The sequence below is a fragment of the Mirounga leonina genome, unplaced genomic scaffold, assembly GCF_011800145.1.
Source record: "Mirounga leonina isolate KUSES-001 unplaced genomic scaffold, KU_Mleo_1.0 Mir_166, whole genome shotgun sequence".
Lineage (NCBI taxonomy): Eukaryota > Metazoa > Chordata > Mammalia > Carnivora > Phocidae > Mirounga > Mirounga leonina.
Genome location: NW_023270418.1, coordinates 28,448,885 through 28,470,313, shown reverse-complemented (window position 1 = coordinate 28,470,313; position 21,429 = coordinate 28,448,885). Strand labels below are relative to the sequence as shown.

At 59.2% G+C, this 21,429-nt stretch overlaps 1 protein-coding gene across 2 annotated transcripts in view; it reads left to right on the top strand.

The window, feature by feature from the left end:
* The first annotated feature begins 7,974 nt into the window (after nucleotides 1-7,974).
* Nucleotides 7,975-21,429, top strand: part of SYT7 (synaptotagmin 7) — a 61,818-nt gene continuing 48,363 nt past the window's right edge. For both annotated transcript variants that reach the window (XM_035012979.1, XM_035012980.1), the window contains exon 1: nucleotides 7,975-8,131. In XM_035012979.1, the coding sequence (XP_034868870.1) occupies nucleotides 8,101-8,131 (31 nt within the window). In that variant the 5' untranslated portion in view covers nucleotides 7,975-8,100. The remainder of the gene's footprint in view (nucleotides 8,132-21,429) is intronic.

Here is a 21,429-nt window from a genome sequence, read left to right as displayed (position 1 = left end):
CTTCAAAGGAGCTCCCAACCCATTGCATAGGTGGGAGAGGTGGGCAGAGAGCAGGATTAGAGAGATATACAAACACTACTCAAGTGGATAATTCCACCAGGGCTGAGGCTACAGAAGAGGAGAGTTCAAACTCACCTGGGAGAATCAGGGATGGCTCCTTGGAAGAAGTGGCTTTTGAGATGGAGCTTTGAAGGGTGGAAACACATGGCAGAAATTCAGGAACAGTTTTTAACTGAAGGCAGGACAAGGAGGGCAGGGTCCACGTACAGGGGAGGACTCTGTTTCAGGCGAAGTTTCCTGTACCTGACTCCACAGGCTGTGGGGAGGCGATCAAGGCCTTGGGGGGGTGGGGGCTGGCCAGAGAGCTGGGGAGCAGCACTAGGGAGCCAGGGAGGGCACTGGGTTGGAATGGAGGAGGGTGGCACCTGGTTTGGAGCTGCTGCGAAGGTGGAGGCGGAGGGTTGTGAGAGTCTGACTGAGGGAGGCAGGTGCAAGGGTTACCATGTGGGTGTGAGAGGGTCCACAGAGAAAGGGTCTGAAGCCTCTGAAACCGATCCAGTGTGGGGGAAGAGCAGTAGGAGGCTTTGGGGACCTGATCTAGAGCTTGGGAGAGGGATGGGGCCTTAACAGGCTTGGTATGGTCTCAGGGAGGAGCTGCTCTAAGGCAGATAATGAATTTACTCCACTGGGGGAGAGGGAATGCTTCACGGAGGCAGATGCCAGCCAGCCTGGGAGGTAGGTGAGGGCCCCAGAGACGGAGTTGGGAGTTAGGCTGAAGCGGTGGGAGTGCATGAGCTCACACAGGGGAGAGTGTGGGGTGAGAAAGCAGATGACCGCTGAGGACAAAGCCTTGGGGGACACCCACAGTTGGGGGGCAGGAAGAGAGAGGATCCAGGAGGAAATGGAGCAGCCAGAGAATCAGGGGTGGGGGCTGGGGGTCCCACTCTTTTCCAGGGCTGCCCCACCTCTGTTCTCCCGTTATCTCCCATGAGCTGGGCCAAACTGGGCTGAAGGGCAGAAGCAGGGGCCTGCCCAGCCTCCAGAAAGCTCCAAAGTGAAAGAAAGCCAAGCCTAATGGTTGAAGGCTTAGACTCTAGAACAGGTCAGAGCTGGGTGGGACTCCCAGCTGCCCCCATCCCTCATCTCTCTTGGCTTTGTGACCTCAGGCAAGCCATACCCCCTCTGATCCTCAGCTTCTTCACCTTCAGGAGGGGATCACAACCAGACTTCATGGGGCTGCTGTGACGACCCAGTGGGATAATGCTTGTTATGCACTTGGCACTTGGACTGTCAAGCCTTCAGAGTTCAACAAATAGTGGAAGCTGCTGATATAATTATTACAAGGACAGGACTGGATTCTGGCGCTTGGTCTGGGCGGCCCAAGGAGCCCAGCACCCCAAGGAGCCTTTAAGAGAGAAGGGGCCAGGTGACCTGAACTCGCGCAGCTCCCGGAGTGCTGGGTCCCTCCTACGATCTCCCAAGTGCAGAGCCAGACATCCTGGACTGGGGGCAGGCACAGCTCTCTCGGTGCTGATGACCCTTTCACCTGCTGAGAAATAGGACCCCACCCCCACTGCAGTCTTCAACTCCAGCTGGGGTCTCAGTCCAGTGTTGGGGCTCCTTCAGGGCATGTCGCGGCCCCCACCTAGGCTCTGGGTGCATCCGCGCCTCTCCCCCAGCCCACCGCGGTCGGGGGCGGACGCGTCCTCTCCCGCACAGGGTAATTCACCAGCTCACGCGGGCTCCGCGGCGGCGCCCCCTCCGCGCACGCGCATCTCCGCCCCGGCCCCGGCCCCCGCCCCCGCCCCCGCCCCGCGGCAGACTCGGGGCGCCTGGGGTGGGTCGGTCCAAGTTGGCCAGAAGAGCAGCCGCGCCGGGGGCGCCCGTCGCGGGGCAGTGGCGGCCCGGAGTCCAGGGCCTCGTGCCCCGCCCCCCACGGATTCTGCAGCTGGCGCCCACCCCAGGGCCTTCTGCTCTGCCCTGCAGAAGTAGGAGCGCGGGGGGCAGAGTGACGTCGGCTGTGATGGGGGCTTGCAGAGCGGGCGAAGGTCTTGAATCGGTGGGTGCCGGCTCCTGTCCCTCATACACCAACGCCTATACTCGGGACTTCTCAAAGCCTCAGTTTCCCCTTCTTAGCCCCAGGCTAAGGGATCACATTTACTGGACCCTGGAAACAGGTTAATCGAACCCGTGGGCCGCATGCCTGTCTGTGCAGCCTAAGTTGGGCGGGAAGAAGAGACGTGTTTCCCCAGGGTCTGGGGGGACACTTCGACCCCATCTTACCCGGACCGGGGCGGGGGCTCCCTGGGAGGAGCGGGGCTTTACTGAAGCAGCGCCTCTACCAGCTGGGCTTAGGTCTGGGGTCTCCCAGTTGCAGGCCGGAGCCGTCTAGCGCTGGGGGGCCCCTATTAACTAGGCCACCGCTGGGGGTGGGTGGTGGCGGCTGGAGCTGACCGGTTTGGGTCTCTGGAGGAGGTGGCCACAAGGGCCAGGGCTTTGAACAAACCACGGAAGGCTTCTGCAATATCAAAAGAGCTCTTAGTCACTAATATATGGGGGGAGGGGGGCCGTTGGTGAAAGAGCCTCCGCTTGGTTCCCATCAGTGGAGGATCAAAAAGCATTTGGTCAAAGAACCTTTAAATACCTTGAAAGGCAGGTGAAGCCTGTTCGGTAGCCTCCAAAAGGTACTGAAACGCTGGTCTGAGCTACAGGCAAGCTGGCGTCAACCACAGCAAGCGCCGGGGGAGGGGGCCGCTGAGCTGGAGGGACAAATGGTGGGGTTAGACCGCCAGCCCACCCCTACCTGATCCCAGGAATCCCTGCGGGGAGGTGAGTAGGGCCGAAAACTGGGCACAGACTGTCAGAGTTGGAAGCAACCTTGTAGGCCTCTGAACCAGGGATTTTTTTTTTTTAAAGATTTTATTTATTTATTTGAGAGAGAATGAGATAGAGAGAGAGCATGAGAGGGGGGAGGGTCAGAGGGAGAAGCAGACTCCCTGCCGAGCAAGGAGCCCGATGCGGGACTCGATCCTGGGACTCCAGGATCATGACCTGAGCCGAAGGCAGTCGCTTAACCAACTGAGCCACCCAGGCGCCCCTGAACCAGGGATTTTAATCTGAAACCTGTAGGACCCCCTCCCACCCAATTATGGGCAAAATATTGTGTCTATATTTGAATATGAACTTTTCTAGGGAGGGCGAGGTCTGTGGAGTTCATTAGATTCCCAAAGGAGTCCAAGGCGGAATCGAGATTAAAAACCAATATCCTTGTAGTATAGACTGGTAGGCTAAGGCTCAGAAGAATCGAGTGATTTATCCCAGGTCACTCAGCTTGTAATTGGCAAGCCAAGGTGCTTCTACAGTACATCCTGATAAGGGCATCTCACTGGATCCCATGGCTGTCAACCTATGTCAGGGTCCCGGAGCTGCCCAAGACTGAGAGGTAGGGGGTATCTGAAAACAGAGGCCTAAGGCCAAGATTCTGACTGAGGCTGGGGCTATCCCACACAGCAGCTGGCAAGGAGAAGGGGCACCAGCTTTCATCTTTTGGAGTTTGAGGGGCTGAGCCAAGCACATGAGGGAGGGGTGGGTGGCAGGGTGACAATAGAGAGAGAGAGAGAGGAGGTTTCAGGGAGAAAGGATGTGAGTGGGGTTGGGAGTGCGGAAGGGGCTTCTGGCCCTGAAGCATGACCTGAGGATACAGAATGGGGACCCAGGGCTATGGAAGGTCAGCTTGGGGCAGAGACCTTGGTGCCCGGGAGGTGTCAGGTGCCTTGGTTCAAGGGAGCCAAGAAAGACACCCAGCCCTTGCCTTGCGATCTCCCCAGTATATTCGCCATCCCCACGTGGTGCCATTACAGTCCTATTTTATGGATGAGAAAACTGAGTCCCAGAGATGTCAAGTCACTGGCCAAAGCCAAACAGGTAGATGGTGGCAGAGGCAAGACCAGATTTTAAGTCTAGGATTCTTCACTGGATGCTGGATGCCTCTTTAGTATCAGGTCTCCAAAGTGGGGGCCAGCAGAAGTGTGCCACGCGTGCCGAGGCCTTGGGTAAGCCTCTGAGATTCAGTGGTCCCTGGGTCTGGGGACAAGAGGTGATTGATCTGCAAGCATTGACTCAGTCTCCACTGGGACGAGGTGGGCATAGGAATGGCCAGAGCTGCCTTCTAGAACTTCGTTGTTCTGTCCTTCGCGAGGAGGTGTTCATGTTATGCTTCTACCTGCTGTTGCCCTTCAAAGCTGTCTTCCGGCTGGTCTCCACCTGCCCCTCCTGGATCCAGCAAATGTTCAGCTGAAGCCTCTCACCACACGGATGGTGATAAGGAGAGAGGTGTGTTTGTTCTGTCTTGTGAGCTGCACAAACAGCTTCCTCAGCGTTTTTATTAATAATTCAGCCCGTGGCGAGGGGGGCAAGGTAGGGGGGACAGGAGCTGTGGGGAGACAGCAGCATTGGAGACCATGCCAGGTAGAGGCTGAGGGGAACCCCGGAGCCCTGCCTCCAGCCGTGGCCTAGCAACAGAGCCCGGCAGCCTCAGGGGCCCTGTTTAGGAGAGTGCGGGCCTGGTCTCTGCTCCAGAGGGACAGAACGTCCGTCCCTCCCTGCTCTGTTCCTCCAGAAGCCAACCCAGGACACCTGGGCCCTGATGACCACACCAGATCGGAAATAGGCCTGAGGGGCCCACAGTATTCAGTGGGGTATTCCTTGGGGAGCCAGGTGCTACCAGCATTTCCTGCCACATCATGGAACCCAGGACAAAGAAGCCGGCCGCGTCACAGAATGAGAAGCTTTCTCTAGGCCCCCGTCTACGGGGTGGGGGGGGATGTTGGGGGGGGAGGATGGGAAGGGGAGGGGCAGAGCACCAAAGGCCCAGGCCCTCACCTTAGAGGACCACGACCTGCAGTCAGGACTAGGGTGATTCCCACCCTCTGATCTCTTTTCTCAGAGGACCTGCTCACTTCCCGCACACTTCATTTCCTGCCTGTGCCCAGTCCTCCGTGAGTGCCCAGAAGACAGGGCCTCACAGTGGCCTTGGCTCTTGTTGATGCTCCCCCAGGAGAGAGTAGCCTTCAAATGCAGCCGAATGGTTCGAGGTCAGACATCTAGGAGAACTTCCTTGAGAGGCAAAACATGGTAACGAGGAGTACGTTCGAGATCCATCAGGAATAAGTTCTGTGTTCCAAGTATCGTTTTAAGTGCCTTACTGGTATCATCTCGTTCACTCTTTATAATAGTCAAACAGGTGGTATTTTTATCTCCATGGTATGGATGAGGACTGAGGCCCAGGGGTGTCAAGTTATCTGCCTCGGGTCACACAGCTATGAATGACAGGGCCACGTAAATCTGTATTCTTCTCTCTTCCCAGTGATTCTGCATCCCCTAGACAAAGTGAATGAGACCCAGAGAAAGGGTGTCTTCAAAGCTTTTCCTGTGTCAGTGATGCAGGCAGGAAGTAAAACCCACTGAGGTTACCAATGCCCCAGAGCCTTGGTCTCCACAGCAACATCTCATGGGATTTATCTAGTATGTCTGACGGACTGTCCATCTCTGACGTTCTGGAACAATGACTGTCTACTGCCTCCTGGGAGTGAGTGAGTTTGGGATTTTTACGTTTGAAAGGGACAGGCTGTAAGCTCTCAGATGGGGGCGAGCACTGGGTCTGCTCATGAATCTCATAGTGGTTGGCAAAAGGCTGGAGCCAGGACCAAGGGTCTCCTCCCGATTCTCTTGCCAGCTCCCTGTGCTGCTAGCTCTGGGGCCCTGAGCTCCCTAGCCAGTTCTTTCCCCCTATAGAGGCCTTGTCTTCACCATCTGTCACCCCAGTGGTGGCCTCTCAGAGGTCCTCTCCCCACCAACTCTAAAAACTCCATGATTCTAAATGCTTATAAAGATCTGTTGAGTTGCCATGATGAATTCTGCTGTCCCAATCTGGACTCTCAGGTTGATAGATGGGGAGATTCCTGAGCAGGGAACCTTTCTGTGTGGAGCCCATTGATGACATGAGATAGGGGTGGGAAGGGGCGGACTATCTGGTCTTTACTAGCTAGGCACTGAGAGAGGGAGCTGAGGATGGGAGCAGGAAGAAGTCAAGATTGGAGACCCTGGAGTCCCAGCCTTTTGGCTTGGCTTCCTGGGGTTTGCCAAAAAGCGTTATATGTATATATCCTAGATTCTTGGCTGCATATGGGTGGGGATGGCTGCAGGGTATACAAAACATAATGGCCCTTGACCAAGGGATGAGGGCTGAGATTTCTGGCCAGGGACTAATTATGGGCTGAAATCTATGACTGCCTTTTTTTTTTTCTTTTCTTCCTTCCATTTTTAATTAGAACGTTCAATCCAAGGAAATCTGTTCTCCACCAGAACGCTCTTTAAGGAGGTTTGCTTGGGGGAATTTCCTTATCTGTTTCTCAACCGAAAAGCTGTGGGTGGAGGTGTGTGCCTGCGCACGAGCGTGTGTGTGCGCGCGCGCGCGTGTAATAAGCTCCATGCAAGTTCAAGAGTATGGGGGGGGTGTGTGTGAGTACTGGGGGAGACTTGAGACAGGCTGTGCGTGCTGGCTGCCTCCCGTGTTGGGGGAAGATGGAGGTGTGGTTGGGTGTGAGCTGTGCAGTATAGTCAGTTAAGTGGATTTCTCCGGGTGGGATTAGGAATCCTTGATTTTACAAAGCCTGGCTCACCTTCCAACTTCATTCTCAGTGGAGGGGAGGGCAGGATGCTGCACTGGGGCTAGGGGTTTTGCCCTCCTGCCTACCCCTCTCAGTTTAGGGTGGGGGCAGGCCCCTTGCGGAGCAGGAGTACTGCTGCAGTGTGCGTATCTCTTGTGTTTGTGTGCCGGTGTAAGTGTGTGTAGAGGGAGGTGGTGGTGTAGTGGATTAGGTATGTAGGTGTGTGCTGGGAGGTCTCGGTACCTGAAACCACCAAGAGTTCATTCAGTTTCAGGCTTTGAAAATTTGGGGGAGAATTTCTCCTCCCTGCCCCAGAATCAAACACTTCCCATTCTAGGGTTCACCTGATTTGGGCTGTGCGGACCTGACAGAGGGGCTGAGAGAGCCAAGAGAGCCCCAGGGTTGGAAGAAGGAGGGATTTCTTTCTTCCCCACTGAAATGCCAGGGTCAAGGAAAGGAAAGGGGGGTGAAGTGGAGGAGCGATGCAGAAGAGGGATGAACAGAGGCCGAAAGGTCTGCGGCTGGGTTAAGTGGAGAGGGTCGCTAGGCCTCGTCCCCCACTGAGGGTGGCGATCCTGGTCCTTTCTGCTGCAGCTGTGTTCAAATTCGAGGAGACGGCCACAGTGACGGACCCAGGCTCAGCGCTGGCAAAAAATCCACTCCTGGTTTTTGCACACACCAGCCCGACTTCCCGGGACCGCCGCGGTGTCGAGTCCCGAGCTGACGCCCTCGAGCCGCCGCCAAGCGGAAAACCCGGAGTGGCTTTCCACGCCTCTTGGAACGGAGTCAAAGGGCACCTCGGAGGAGGAGGCCAGCCACCCCTCCCCGCCCGGTTCGAAGCCGCTGCCATCAGGGGCGCCCCGGCCGGGCTGGTCGCGCCGTGCGGCGGGACCCGCAAGCTCGCAGGGCCCACCCGAGGGCTCCGTGCCCTCCCCGCGGGGGCTGCGGGCGGGGCGCGCCGGGCGGTGTTGGTGCCCTCGGGGCGGCTCCGGGCGGCGGCGGGCGCAGGGCTGCAGTGCGGCGCGCGGCCGGCAGCGGGCAGCAGCGGGCGCAGGCGGCCGCGGTGGCGGTGGCAGCGGGCGGGCGGCGCCGGCGGTGCCCCGGGCGCGCTCACACACGCGCTCACACACGCACACATACACACGGCCTCGTACACACTCACACACGCTCCGGCGCGCACTCGCGGCGCGCAGGCCGGAGGGAGGAGGCTCGGCGCGGCTCGGCGGCGGCGGCAGCGTGCTCGGCGGGCGGGCGGGAGGGCTGGCGGGCGGCCCCCGCTCCCCGGCTCCGCGGCTCGGTGCAGCCCGCGCGGCCCCCGCCCTCGGACCCGCCCCCGGGGGTCGCCCGGCCCCATGCCCTGCAGCGGCGGCGGAGCAGCGCGCGGCCGCGGGCGGCTCTGAGGAGCCAGGAGGGAGCCGGCGACGAGGGGACCATGTACCGGGACCCGGAGGCGGCCAGCCCAGGTAAGCGCGGCCCCGCGCGGGCTGGGGCGCCCCGCACCGGCAGGCAGGACGGCGGCAGCGCCAGGCGCCGTCTCGGAGCCCCAGCCCGGGGCTGCCGTCCGCCGGAGCCGCACGGACTCCCCCCCCCCGCCCCCGCCCCCGCCCCGGGGTCACCCCAGCCCCGGGGGCGCGGGCTTGAGCGTCAGCGGCTCGGACCCCGGCCCCCGCAGTCCGGGCGCTGCCAGGCTTGATGCCCGGCGCCGGCTTCGCAGTGTCCCCACAAGGACCTCCCCCCCGCACCCCCAGCAGCCCAAGGACAACGTGTGTGGCGGAGCGAGGAGCCACTGTCCCCGCGGGAACCGGGCAGTGCCCTCAGAGGCACCCCCGGGTCCCCAGCACCGGTGCCCACGGGTGCCAGCGCTGGGGGACCCCAGGGCAAGGATCCCAGGCAGCTTTGGGCCAAGGTTGTGGGCACTGGGGAGCAGAGTGACATCGGCGGTGCCAACTGTGAATTGAGAGGGTGCCAAGGGGCAAGTGGGAATCGGGTGCAGCAGCAGGGGAGGGGGCCTTCGGAGAGGGAGGGTGGGGAACAGCAGGAGTGTTGTCGGGGGGTGGGGGAGACAGGAGTACCTGAAGGGAAAGAGAGCAGAGATTGGTGAGAAGGGGGGTGCCAGGGGAATGTGCTCCCGGGTTTGGGGAGGGGGAAAGCAAAGATCCCCAAACTCACTCCAGTCCTGTCGGGGGAGGGAGGGGGAGGGGCCGGCTCCTTTGCATCTCTCCGGAGGGAGCTGGGGAGTGGCCCGGGAGCCCACGTCTGCTTGCTATCCTCCAAGCCCTGGCTAGGAATCTTTCCTCCATCCTCTGGAAATTGCTCTGCCATTTCCTCCTTGGCTCCTGACGCCTCCTCACACAGTGCCCACCTGTAGGCAGGTCCCCTGCAGCTCCTGCCCAGGCCGTCTCAGCTCCCACCTGCGGTGCCCCACCCCAGACCCAGCACCCCCCAGTCTGCCAGCTCTGGCAGCAGGGTCTCTGCTTCTGGCTTTCTCTGTGATGCTAAAAGCAAGGTACCCCAGCCTGAGAACTTGCTCCCAAATGAAGAGCCTCCAGGCTTACTGCTGCTGACCTCCCAGGGTTGGAGGTGCTCAGGGAAGGGACAGCTCTAAGGCCCTCTGCAGAAGGGACCTTGAGCCCCTGAGGATTTTGAGGGCAGTCCAGTGGACACCAGCTTTGTCCACTCTTGTCCCAGCCCCACATTTGTTCTCCCTCTAGGGGCAGCCTCAGCCTGTCCCTGCCTCCTGAGGAGTCGGACCCTCACCCCCATCAAATCGTCACAGCCTTCTGAGTCCACTGAGGAGGACCTACTGAGTGCCCAGCCACTGCGCTGGGGATAAGGGTGAGAGAGACTCGGTCTCCCTCTCCGGAACCTCTTGCCCATCCATGAATGTCCTCTAGGTGATGGCTGAAGGGACATTGCTTTTGGAGACCCCTCCCTTCCTCTGTCTGAACCCAGGTCGCCAACCCTGGCACCTTCCCCCACGAGGCTGCCAGCTTCCAGCACTCGGACCCAGGGCAGAGGCAGTCTCTGGCCGGGATCACCGTCTCAGAAACCAAGCGCTTAGTTCAGAGGCCAGCTCTCCGGTATGAGGTTGGAAGGGGAGATGCAGTGAGGACACTCACTTTCCCCCTGCCCTGCCAGGCTGGCAGCCTCCCCTTTCCTGTTAGCCCAGTGGCCTGGGTCCGTGTCCTCATCCCCTCTCCCTCCCTCCTCTTTCCTCCCACGCCTGGGCACCATGACATCACTGCTCCTCGGAGCACCTCTGCCCTCTCCATGGAGGCCAACTTGACACGCTGGGCATCTTCTGGGCAAAGGGCCTGCAACCCAGTGCTGCCCCTGGCATCCTGGCAGCCCCCGGGGCATCTCCCTCTTCCACCCTCCGCCCGCCTCCCCCAACAGGCCTCCCTCTGGGGTGGAAACCTGTCTTGCCCAGTTGCGGTTGCAGGGCCCACCAGTGCCAGGGGCAGGGGCAGGGCAGCATTGACCAACCCAACCCAGAACAGACTGGGCCTGGGGTTCATTTCCCTCTGGTGTGGCCACTGGACTGGATGGGGTCAGAAATAGGCTGGAGAGGGCAGAGTCTGCTTTTGATCCTGGGTCTCCCGGGGCTCTCTGAGGGGCCAGAATCATCAATCTGGCCTCTGTACCCCAGCCCCCCTGCATCCCCACCCACCTCCTAGAATCCCTACAGCTCCAGGCCAGACTAGGCATTCCTTCCAACCCCAGCTCCTCTCAGGCTCCCTAGACTCTGCTCCCCCAGGCAGGGCTATGTGCCCCCCATTTCTGTCCCCCACCTCCCGTTTGGCTGGCACCTGGTAGGAGTGAGATATGCAAATTAATGCCTGTGTGATTCAGGCCCCCCCTTCTGGTCCCCCAGGGGCCAGTACCTTGTCTGTCCTGATCCCCTTATCCCACTCCCAGGAACACCTGTGGCCCAATCGTTTTTTACAGTTTTCCCTCTCCTGTGTTCTCCTGCTCTGCCATGTTCCAGGCTGGTTCCAGAGTGTCCCTGACGTACTCCTTCCCTCAGCCCACTCACCCTGGTCTCCACAGGGTTCAGCCTGCTGGCTGAGACCCTGTCCACAGTTCCCTACCCACTCGGGCCCACAGCCCCTTCTGGGATCTAGCTCAGCTTAAGCAAGGGACTGTGGGAAAAAGCCAGAGCCCAGTGAAGAACGAAGACCAGCCCCCCTCCCGTACACCCCCATTGGCTTCTACTCCAAACTCTGTCCGGAGTCCCCCAAGCCGCCATGCCTGCAACTTCCTCTCTGTCTCCTCCCTGAGGCAGGCGGCCCTCTCCCTGCCCTCAACCCTCCTCCTGTGTTCATCCTGAAGGTGGCCTGGCCAGGCCTCCCTGTGTCCCTTCGACCCAGGCCCCAGGCCGGGCAGGGCCTCAGCAGGCCTGCAGGGGTCAGCGTTGCAGTGGGCAGGCAAGACAGTTTCAGGGAGGGAGGAAGGGAAGGAGAGGTGACCTTGCAGTGAGTGAGCGAAGAAGGCCAGAGAGGGAAAGTCTGGGCCAGTGCAGCAGAGCTGGGAGAGAGGTCAGGTCCTGAGGCTGCCTGCCTTGCCCCCAGCCCTCTGCGAGCTTGTCCCTGGGGGTAGCAGTGCCTGAAGTCTTGTCTGTTCCACCTGTTAGTGGGCTCTGCCCTCTACAGCAACTCTTCCAGAAAGGTCAATCTCAGGAGCACAGGGGACACACTGCATGGGGCAGGGGGCCTTGGCACAGTGGATCTCCTCTCTCAAGGCAGAGGGATCCATGAGATTGTCCAGGCCAACCCTCTACCTGGTGGGCACAAGTTAAGAAAAGAGGCCATTGGGTGGTGTGTAGGGCAGGAGTTAAGGGGTATGGCTGAAAGGGCCACCAGGATTAGAGACATGGGCTGGGGTGTGGGAAGGTCCAATGAGGCCTGACTTTGTCTGACCAGTTGGTTCACTATCAAACTCCGCCCCCCCATCTATGCCCCAATCCCCCAACCCCCACCTGCACAGGCCCAGACCTCCCTTGCATCTCGGGCTCGGGCTCGGATCCAGGTCTAGGGCTGAAGAGCCAACGATCTCTCAACAGGCCATGGCCAAGAGGGGTGGGGGCTGGGGCTGGGCAGGTCTGAAACCCTGGGTGAGAGGGATGGCTTCTGTGGGCTTGGGTCAGGGTAGCCAGTGCCCCCAAGCTGCATGTGACTGTGGAGACACGACCCTCCTAGGCCTTTGGTCATGCATGCTCTGTGGTGGCTTTGTGGGAACAGCCTGACCAGTGGGCTGGGTACTTGAGAACTGGGGGCCGGTGGGGAGGGCGATAGCCTCGAAGCCCCTCCTGGTGGGGGAAGAGAGGCTAGAGCGAGCCGGATTGGGGTGGGAACAGGCCAGCCAGCAGGTGACAGGTGAGGGACAGCTGGAAGGTGGGGGAATAGGTGGGTGTCAGGCCCTGGGCAGCTGGGCCCTGCCCCTGGCTGACCCCAAGCTCAAGCCCAAGGGGCCCTAGCAGCGAAGGGCTTCCCCCTCTCACCACCCCACCCCCCGCCAGCCCAGCTGTTGCAGGAGGCCTTGAGGGAAAGGCAGGGGAGGAGTGGGTGGCTCCTTCCCTCTGGCACCCCTCCTTTCCTCCCACCCCTCACTCCCCGCCCACCCTCTATTCTCTGAGGGACTTTGAATCCTTATTGAATCTGATGGACCGTTTTCAATAACTGCTTCCCCCAGGGGAGCCAGGCTGTGAACCGCAGGGAGAGGAGTAGTGAGGGGGGGGCCTCTTGGGGGGGGTAGTGGGAGGCCGAGTCCTGAGCCAGGGACGCTTGGCTGGAAGGGGCATCGCTAGGACAGTCCCCTCAGAGGCCCCATTGCTCCCAGGGCCGGCATGGGCAGCTCTGCGTGGATCTGGCTCCCTGCTCCGTGGGCAGCAGGGGGCACGTGAGGCTGGTGAGGTCGGCTCCCTCTGTTGTGGCAGTCACTGGTCTGGCCAGTTGCCGGAGCCAGCCGGTGCCAGGCCCAGCCCGGGTGCCCGCCTGCCTTGCAAAGGGAACCCCAGCCGGTGGTGCCAGGAGGGTTGTGCCAGTTCCGTGGACATGGAAGTGCCTGACCTTCCAGGCAGTAGGGGCGGCCTGGCTGGGCCCTGTCCAACTTGCGTCTGGAGGGCAGGGCTCTGGTCTCACCCAGCAGCGTTCCCCAAGGTCTGGAACGGAGTTGGCAGAAGACAGTCTGGGACCTGTGGAAGGGGCTGGACGGGGCCCAGAGCCTGCGCCTGGAATTCCGGACCCAGTTGGTTTGGGAGGTGGGCCGGCACGTCGGGCCTGCTCTGGGGGGCTCTGTAGCTTCCACCTGGAGGGCCCGTTGGAAGAGGTGTGTCTCCTGTGGGCAGGGGGCTGGGCCGGGAGCTGACTTGTATCAGGAGCCAGAGTGTTTGGGGAACGGATGTCTTCTTGTCATTGAACGTTCGGGGCCATGGGCCCCAGGGCAGAGGGAGGGCAGGGCCCGAGGGGGAAAGCTCGCGAGCGAGTTCGAGTTCGGGTGCCGGCTGGACTCGGTCATAGCCGTGCCCGCTCGCTCGCTCGCTCATCCGAGTGCTGGCCGTAAACAGCAGCTAATGAGTGTATTTGCAGTTAGGTGCGGAAGGTGCGCGGGGAGCTGTGACAGGAAGCAGCGGGGAGGCCGCCTCCCCTGGCTTGATCCCCAGCCCTCCGGCCGATGCCCCCCCCAGGGGCCCTGCCTGCCCCCTGCCACACCCTCCCACCTGCCGGCCCGCTGCCTCTGAGGCTTCCATCTGCCCGGAGCAGGGAGGGCCTCACCTGGCTGTGTGGGCGGCAGGTGTGGACGGGAGGCTGTGGGAGCTTTGGTGTGTACAGATCCGGGCATTTCCAAGACAGCATGTGGGTCTGTCAGCGCGCGTGTGTGTTTGTGTGTGCGTACTATGTCTGATTCTGTGCGTGTGCACGCAGCCCTCCCCCAGAGCCCCGACAGGAGGGCCGCCCATCCCCATCTTGGTAGTGGCCCTGCTCCTTTGATGCCCTTCTCAGAGTGCAGGAAGCTGGGGGCTCTCGGCAGGGCAGGCTGGGTCGGGGAAGGGGGAGACCCGTTGTGCCCATCGGAGGAGACAGGAGGCAGAGGTCTGAGCCCCAGCCCCAGGGGGCGCCTGCAGTTGCTACTAGCATCCAAGAAAGGGGAGAACTTGGCTCCTGCAGAGCCCAGCCATCTCTCTGGTTCTAGAGCCCTCAGGAGCCCCTGAAATGAGAGAGCAGGGCTGCCAGGCCCGGGGCGGTGGCGGGGGTGGGGGTGCGGGTCAGCCCTAGTAGGTGGGGGTCCCACGGTGCTGGTTAGTGAAGGGTGTACCCTGCCCCCAGCCAGGCTGGGGCGGTGTGGGGTGTGGGCAGCCACCAGGGGTGCCCGCGTGAGGCCCTGCATGAGGGGAGCAGAGAGGAGAACTCTGTGGCTAATGTGTCCAATTAAATTACTTTCAACCCTGCGGTGGCAGCTGCTCCCGGTGGGGCCCTGGGTACAAATTGGATCCGTCTCATTACCACGGGTGGTGTCAGCGGGGCCGGAGAGCGGTCGGTGGCCAGCTCAGCCAGCACGCGGCAGGCCTTCTCCCCCTTGCTCAGCCTGGGCCTGCTCCAGCCCCCTGGCACATTTGCTCACTCCAGTACCCCTCAGGTTTGCCAGGCCCTGCGTGCCTCCTGACCGTGCTGCCCCTGGCAGCCTGAGGGCCCCTCCCAGCCCTCACTCCCTTTCTCCAGGAATGGGGGTTTCACGCTCTGTAGGGGGTCCAGCCTCAGGAGGCCCTTCTCAGGTCACCCGCTCCACCCTTTTCCCTCCCTTGATAACAGGAGCACCATAATAATAGCAGGTTCTTGCTTGGGGAGCACTCGGGATGTGCTAAGCACGTCATGTATGTGCCGCAGGGGGTGGCTTGCTTTTTAGCTAGGTCTCTGGGGTCCAACAGCTAGCCATCTGTTTGAACCTTGGCAGAGATACTTGCTGCCCTGTGTCTGGAGCAAGTGACTCCTCTCTTCTGGCTTTGGTTTCTTTCTCTGTTAAATGGGTCTGATGATGGTTCTTATTTCACAGGGTTGGAGGATGAGGCGAGGTGAGGCGGGAAATATCTTTAGCAGAGAGCCCAGCACATAGTAAACAGTCAGCCAATGACGGCTGTCATCAACATTATCCTGCACCAAGTGATTGATGTCTGGCATGAGGGTTCCGGAAGCTCCAAGAAGGACATGCCTGCTTCAGCCGTGGTGGAGGAGGAGTCAGGGAGGGCTTCCCTGAGGCGGTGTCAGTCGGTTACCTTCGGAACAGCAAATACGTGTTGAATGATCCCTACATGCCAGGTGCTGTTCTAAGCATATGACATACGTTAGCTCTTCCATCCTCCGACCAACCTGGGAAACTGCAAATCGGAACTTGCAGTTAGAAGTCAGCTGGGGCTTCCAGCAAACACCAGCAGACCCAAGAACATGAGCTTGGAGTCCAGGGCCTTGGGGTTTTGAAGGAAGAATAAGAGCTTGTCACATGACCAGCAGGGGTGAGGCATTCGGTGCCGTGGGGACAGCATGTGCTGTGGCCCAGAAGCAGGGTCTTGTTCCGTGGGGGCTTGAATGGGGCTAGAAGAGAGGCCTTTGGGGGGCAGTAGCAGGAGATGAGGCTTGGGAAAGGTGGGCTGGGCCTGATTATGAAGGTCTTGGCATTCAGAAACAGGAAAACTGGATTTTTTCTTTCTTTCTTTCTTTCTTTTTTTTTTTTAACGAGGACCATGGAGAGCCATGGATGACTTTCAAGCACATCTCTATACTATAAAGAACTTGAACTCTGCAGCAGTGTGGAGGGTAGGAAGCCTGGAGGCAGGCAGGTACATGGAGCTGGAGTCCCAGGTTAATGCATCTGTCCCCACCTTTGCCCAGCCCCTCCTGGGTCTCTCCCCTGCACAGGGCTGAGTCCAGGACACCACACCAGGACATCTGCAGCTTTCAGCTGGACGGGGGCCCTGCCCTTGGAAAGCTTGTGGCAGGTAATGGGCTGTCGGGGGGCACCAGGTGAAGATAGGTATGCATGGGCACACCCCGGGGGCTTACCTAGGGACATGGGGTATCAGAGACAGCCTTCCAGAGAAGGATACAGCGCCCAGGTGGGCAGGTCTAGGACCCAGTGGACACAAATCCGTGCCCCTGGGGATCGGATCTGCACCCCACCCCACACCATGGGTATCAGGGCCAGGCCCCGGGGGAGCCACACATTCATGCTCCAGCTGCCAGCCGGGAGCTCCAGAGCCCCACCAGAGCCAACCTGTCTCCACGGCAACTGGGCAGGCCCCTCCCTCTCCATGCCCACGGCCCCTGGCACAGGGGCCCATTCCCAGCAGGGCTTGGGTACATCTTCCCACTTCCCTGGGGGCTCGTCCCAGGGCAAACGCCCTCACCCCCAGGCGCCGGCAGCACACAGACATGTTGGTATTTGGGTCCATGTGCACATGTGATGTGGATGTGCGCAGGAAGCAGGGAGCCTGGGACGGTCTACCTTGCCCGCCCACCTGAACTGGGGATTCGTTCCCCTTGGGATTTGGGTCAGATGGGCACTGAAGAGCATAATTCCAGGCTGAACCGTCAGCCCCAGCCTCAGGGATCAGGGTGAGGAAGGCAGCCCAGAGAAGGAGCAGTAAGGAGGGAACGGGCAGGTCAGGGAAGGTGGCAGGGGATAATCTCCTAGCAGGGACTGGCAAGTCCACAGATCACCTTGTCCTTCACATTCGGCATTTCTTCTCATCTTCACGGCAGCCCTACGAGGGAGAGATCGCCCCCACTGTTGTACAGGTGAGGAGCCCGACCGAGGCCCAGAGAGGTGGAGTCTCTCACCAGGTCACTCCTCAGAGCAGGGTCATGAGATTGCAAGGCAGCCTGACTCCAAAGCCTGGGTCTTAACCACCAGGCTCTCCTGCTCGGTGCCTCCCTAATCCCACTGGGATCCGAGCCAGCATGTCTCTCGGCCCATCACTTGGAAGTGAATGCTGAGAATTGGTATTGGCTGCAGAGCTGGACTCAGAGGGTGTCCCCAGTGCCTCCTTTAGTGCTTGAGGCATCCCCTAAAGCCTTTGTTCTCAGGTCCCTGGAGTGGGGTGGAGCTTCCTTCCCACCCTAACTCCTCTCCCTCTCTGCAGGCTCAGTGGAAGGTTCCTCTCAGTCAAGGGGAGGCTCTGAAGAGAAAGGGAGGAACCCCTCACTCCCTGCTTGGCACCTGCCAGCCCTGGAGGAGCCTGATGAATCGGCTGTGTGTGGCCCCCCCAGCCCCGTTCCTCCCTCTCCAGCCCCCGCCTGGTTGGGGAGGTGCGAAGGAAGCGATTTCACAGCCTGTCAGCTGAGGCCTAAAAATACCCAGAACTCTGAGATGCTTGGGCAGGGGGAGGAGAGAGCAGGGACCAGGATGGGGTGCTGGGGGGGTGCAATGCTAACTTGGCCAGAGAAACCCTCACGGCCCCACGGTCCTACTCAGATGTGATGGGCAGCGATCCCCATCTGACCCCACTTCTGGGTCTTGAGAGTTCGGGCCCTCAGACCCAAGGGAGGGCTTAGTGTCAGACAGGAACCGTGGAACCCAGGCCCTTCAGAGCCTCCGGCCGAGGGCTCTTTCTCCCTCCCCACCCCTGAGTTGGCTGGCATCTTCAGGCCGTGGGAGCCAGGCTGGGCGTGTGCCTGCTTCCTTCCCGGAGAAGGTGCTCGCTTCTGTGAGGGGAGAGGCGTGAGGAAGGCAACGTGGAGGGGGGTGCTGACAGGTGTGCGGTGTGATGTGTGAGCCACCCAGGCACTGGGGGTGGGGGCAGAGGAGAAGGGGTGTGGTGGCCCACGTCACTGCCACGTGGCTGTATGCTAACGCTTGGCACAGGGCCCCCCACGAGTCTGCCAGCGCCCAGAAAAGGGGACCTGCATGTGCGTGCATGTGGACCTGCTGGAGTTGACCTGCTCTGGGTGCCAGAAAGCCTGCGGAGATGTAGCACCCAGTGAGGGTAGCTATTCCAGATAGAAACTGGGTGAAGGCTCAGGAGCAGGTGTATCACGCAGACCCATGCTGGTCATGTGTGCTTCCCGTGTGGAAACGTGATGGCATGTGTGACTGTGCAGAAGGGCAGGGGAAGACTGCACCTAAGAGACTCATTAGGGAAATAATGCAGAACGGCAGCCAGAGCATGGGCTCCAGATGAAAAGTAATGGGGTTCCTGGGGTGCCTGGTGGGCTCAGTCAGTGGAGCATGCAGCTCTTGAGCTCGGGGTCATGAGTTCAAGCCCCATGTTGGGTGTAGAGGTGATTTAAAATAAGTAAATAAAAATTAAAAAAAAATTTTTTGGGGGGGGGCGCCTGGGTGGCTCAGTTGGTTGAGCGATTGCCTTCGGCTCAGGTCATGATCCCGGAGTCCCGGGATCGAGTCCCGCGTCAGGTTCCCTGCTCGGCGGGGAGCCTGCTTCTCCCTCTGACCCTCCCCCACTCATGTACTCTCTCTCTCTCTCATTCTCGCTCTCTCAAAATAAATAAATAAATCTTTAAAAAAAAATTTTTTTTAAGTAATGGGGTTCAAATCCCGGTTCTGCCATGTATCAAGTAGCTGTGTGACCTTGGGCAAGTTGAACTTTCATTGCTTCATTTCCCCATCCGTAAAGGGGAGGTGATGATAGCACCCACTTCAGGGTGCTGTTGGGAGGACTTGAGGATTTGCTGTATATGAACTGGCTGGAACCGTGCCTGTTGCCACGTTGGCAGCATGGGTATGCTAGCTCTTCCCATCTGGTTCGCCCCTTCAGTGACACAGGTGGGAGCACCAAGTCCAGAGAGGGCAAATGACCTGCCCAAAGTCACACAGTAAGTTAGTGGCAGAGCCAGGACTAGAAGCCAGACTCCCCTGCCTTAAGACGACGCTTGTTCAAATGTAGCACTTGATGATCCTGCCCCCACTTTGGACCACAAGAAGGCCCTGCAACACAGGACTGTAACCCCATTGGCATCTGGGGCCTAGATTCTGCCAGAGCTGGGCTGGGATCATGGGAACTTGAGGATCTGAGCATCTTCAGATAACGCCGGGTGGATGGGTCCTCGGGGTAGTGGTCGGTCGCCTGAATTAGAAACACGCCACCAATTAGCCTGTGGACTTGGTCAATGACTCGACTTTCCTGAGTCTCCGTTTCTTCCCTATAATGGAATTCCAGTAATACATACTTTATAGGGTTATCATGAGGACTAAATGAGATCATGCATGCAGTGTCTGAAGTGGCTGGAACACTGTGCCTAGTAAATGCTCAATTATGTTAGCTGCAGTTAGAGCTCGTGCAGAATCCTCCCACCCAGTGCTCCATAAACAGTCTCTTCCTTTGCTTCTCCTTCAGCCCCTGGCTGCCCTTACTCCCTTAGATTGATCAGGAACTGACTTGCTAGCAACCAAGACCTGTCTTTGTCTCCTGTTATTGGCTTTGCCCAGGAGGGAACAGGACCCACCAGTGGGACTTTGACCCTGAACCCTCTACATCTGGCCTCATCACCCACTCGGTATAGGAACTTGGACAAGCACCATTTCCTCTTGGGTCCTTGGTCCTCCCTCTGTCAAGTAGAGAGGCTGGACCCCATAGTCCCAGAGCCTCCTGGTCATGTTGCTGTGTGACCCCGGAGGGTCCCTGGCTCAGCCCACTGGAGGCGGGTGGCAGATTGACAGGAAGAGAGGTCAGCTGGCTGCCCTGGGTGAGTGGAGCATCTGGGCCCTGAGCCGACTGGTAGCCTGCCATCATGCTGGCCTGTACCTGTGGCTGCGTAGGAGGGCATGCAGGCCCGACTGGCTGGGCACTGACATTGGGGGAGGCTCAAGGACGATGACTAGAGAGAGCCCTTCTTGGGGCCCTGGGAGCTGCCACTCCAGCCGTCCTCCCCCGCTCTCCTCCCCTCCTCCCCGGGGCTTTCCTTCAGCAATGCCTCCTTCCTCCCTGTCCTTCCTCTCTCCTTCCCCTTCTGGGAGTCTCCCAGTATCTCCCTCTCTCTGCCTCTTCCACTTCAGTAATTTTGACCATTTTCCAGGGTGCCTTCTTCCTACCTCTCCCTCCACAGATGGGAGATCTCTTCATCTCTTCCCCCTCCTCTGTCTCTCTGCTTCCTGAGATTCCTTCTCTTTCCTTTCTACAACATGGAACAAATGTCCCTGTTTCTCTGGATCTTCCTGGCTCCCCCTGCTGCTCCTGAGCCTAGGTCTCTCTCTTACTCTGCATGGGCATGTCTAGGCTCCCTTGTTCCTTGTCCCCTGGCTCTCTCCCACTTCAGAGTCCCTCCCCACCCCAGTGTCCCCCCCTCCACCTCCATTCTTCCACTTCCTCTGCGCTCCTTACTCCTCCACCGGTTCCCCTGCCCTCAGAGTTTCCCTGCCTCCTTCAGATGATGGGGCTGATGGGGCCAAGCCAGGCAGTTTCTGTGGCTGGCACTGCTATTCAATACCTCAACAACCCCCCGCCTGTGTGAGTTGAGAAAGGGGGTCAGCCCAGGGCCCAGGGACTGGCAGCCTTGCCTCCTAATTAGTAGGAAGTAATTGCCTGGAAAAAATTTTCATTTAGAATGAGACTCTGAGACTCCAAGGTAGACCTGAGCCAACTGATGGCCCCTGGGGACCAGGAGGAGTGAAGCAGCCCAGGTCAGGGTCTTAGGAAGCCCCTGGACCCCCTCCCTGGCTTACCCCCAGGACCCCAACCTTATGGAAGTACGGAGAGAGCACTGGGCTGGGAGTACCACCGTCTTCATCTGAGTTTTGGTTCCACTACTCACTGTATGACTTGGGGCAAGCCACTTAATTTCTTTGTGCCTTAGGTTTCTCTCCTGTCAAATCGGAAGAATGCCTCAGTATCATGAGGGTTGATTCGGACAATGGCTATGAAATCACTTTGCAGGCTGGAAGTGTTGTGGGAGTATGAGGTGTTACTGTGTTCCTCCAATGTGCTCTCAGATGAGATGTGAAGATGTGGAGGGGTGGAGCAGTGAGGCTTCCAGAATGGGGAAGGATGGGGAGGTGGATCCTGCTGAGCTGCAAGATGAAGGGCAGACAGATGTGGTTTCCAGAGCCAGTTCCAACACACACCGGCTGCACCACCCTGAGTAGTCACCTCACCTCTCTGGACCCCCCTTTCCTCATCTGTAGAATGCTGACCATCATGCTTCCTCCCCCGGGGGGGAGGGGGTTGGGGTTGTAGTTTTCAATGAGAAAATGCAGAGCTCTTAGCAGTTCTTGGCCTAGAGTAAGTGCTCCATAAGTTATATTATTTGTATCTACTGTAAAGATTGTTATCTTTGCTCCCTACCTGGATCCAGAGAGGCAGTGATTGGGGCGTTGTCTTCAGGTGGTTTTATTTGCTTTGATGTTTGTTTTTGAAAAGAGGGAAATTTCTACACCCAGTGAGGCTAATATGAAGCAGTCCCTAGAAGCACTAAGCAGATCTGCTTTTCAAAGAACCCCCACCTGTGGAGTAGGGAACAGGAGTGGGCAGAAATTGGCTTTCTCCTCTGACTCCCATTTTTTCCTAGAGAGGGGCTGTGGGCAAGTTTCTTATCTGGGTGGATGTGAGGTAGGGAGCCTTTGCCCTCAGGAGGGCCTATTACAAGCCTTTGTGTTCATTTTGGTAGGGCTCACCCTACAGCGGGAGGAAACGTTGTGTTAGAGGGAGCAAGAAGTTTTTTCGCTTGGCCCGGGTTGACCACTGCGTTGAGTCTTCGCTGTGAAACAGGCAGCATGGTATTTCAAGGCGGCCACCGGGCGGTCGAACTGCTTGGAACGT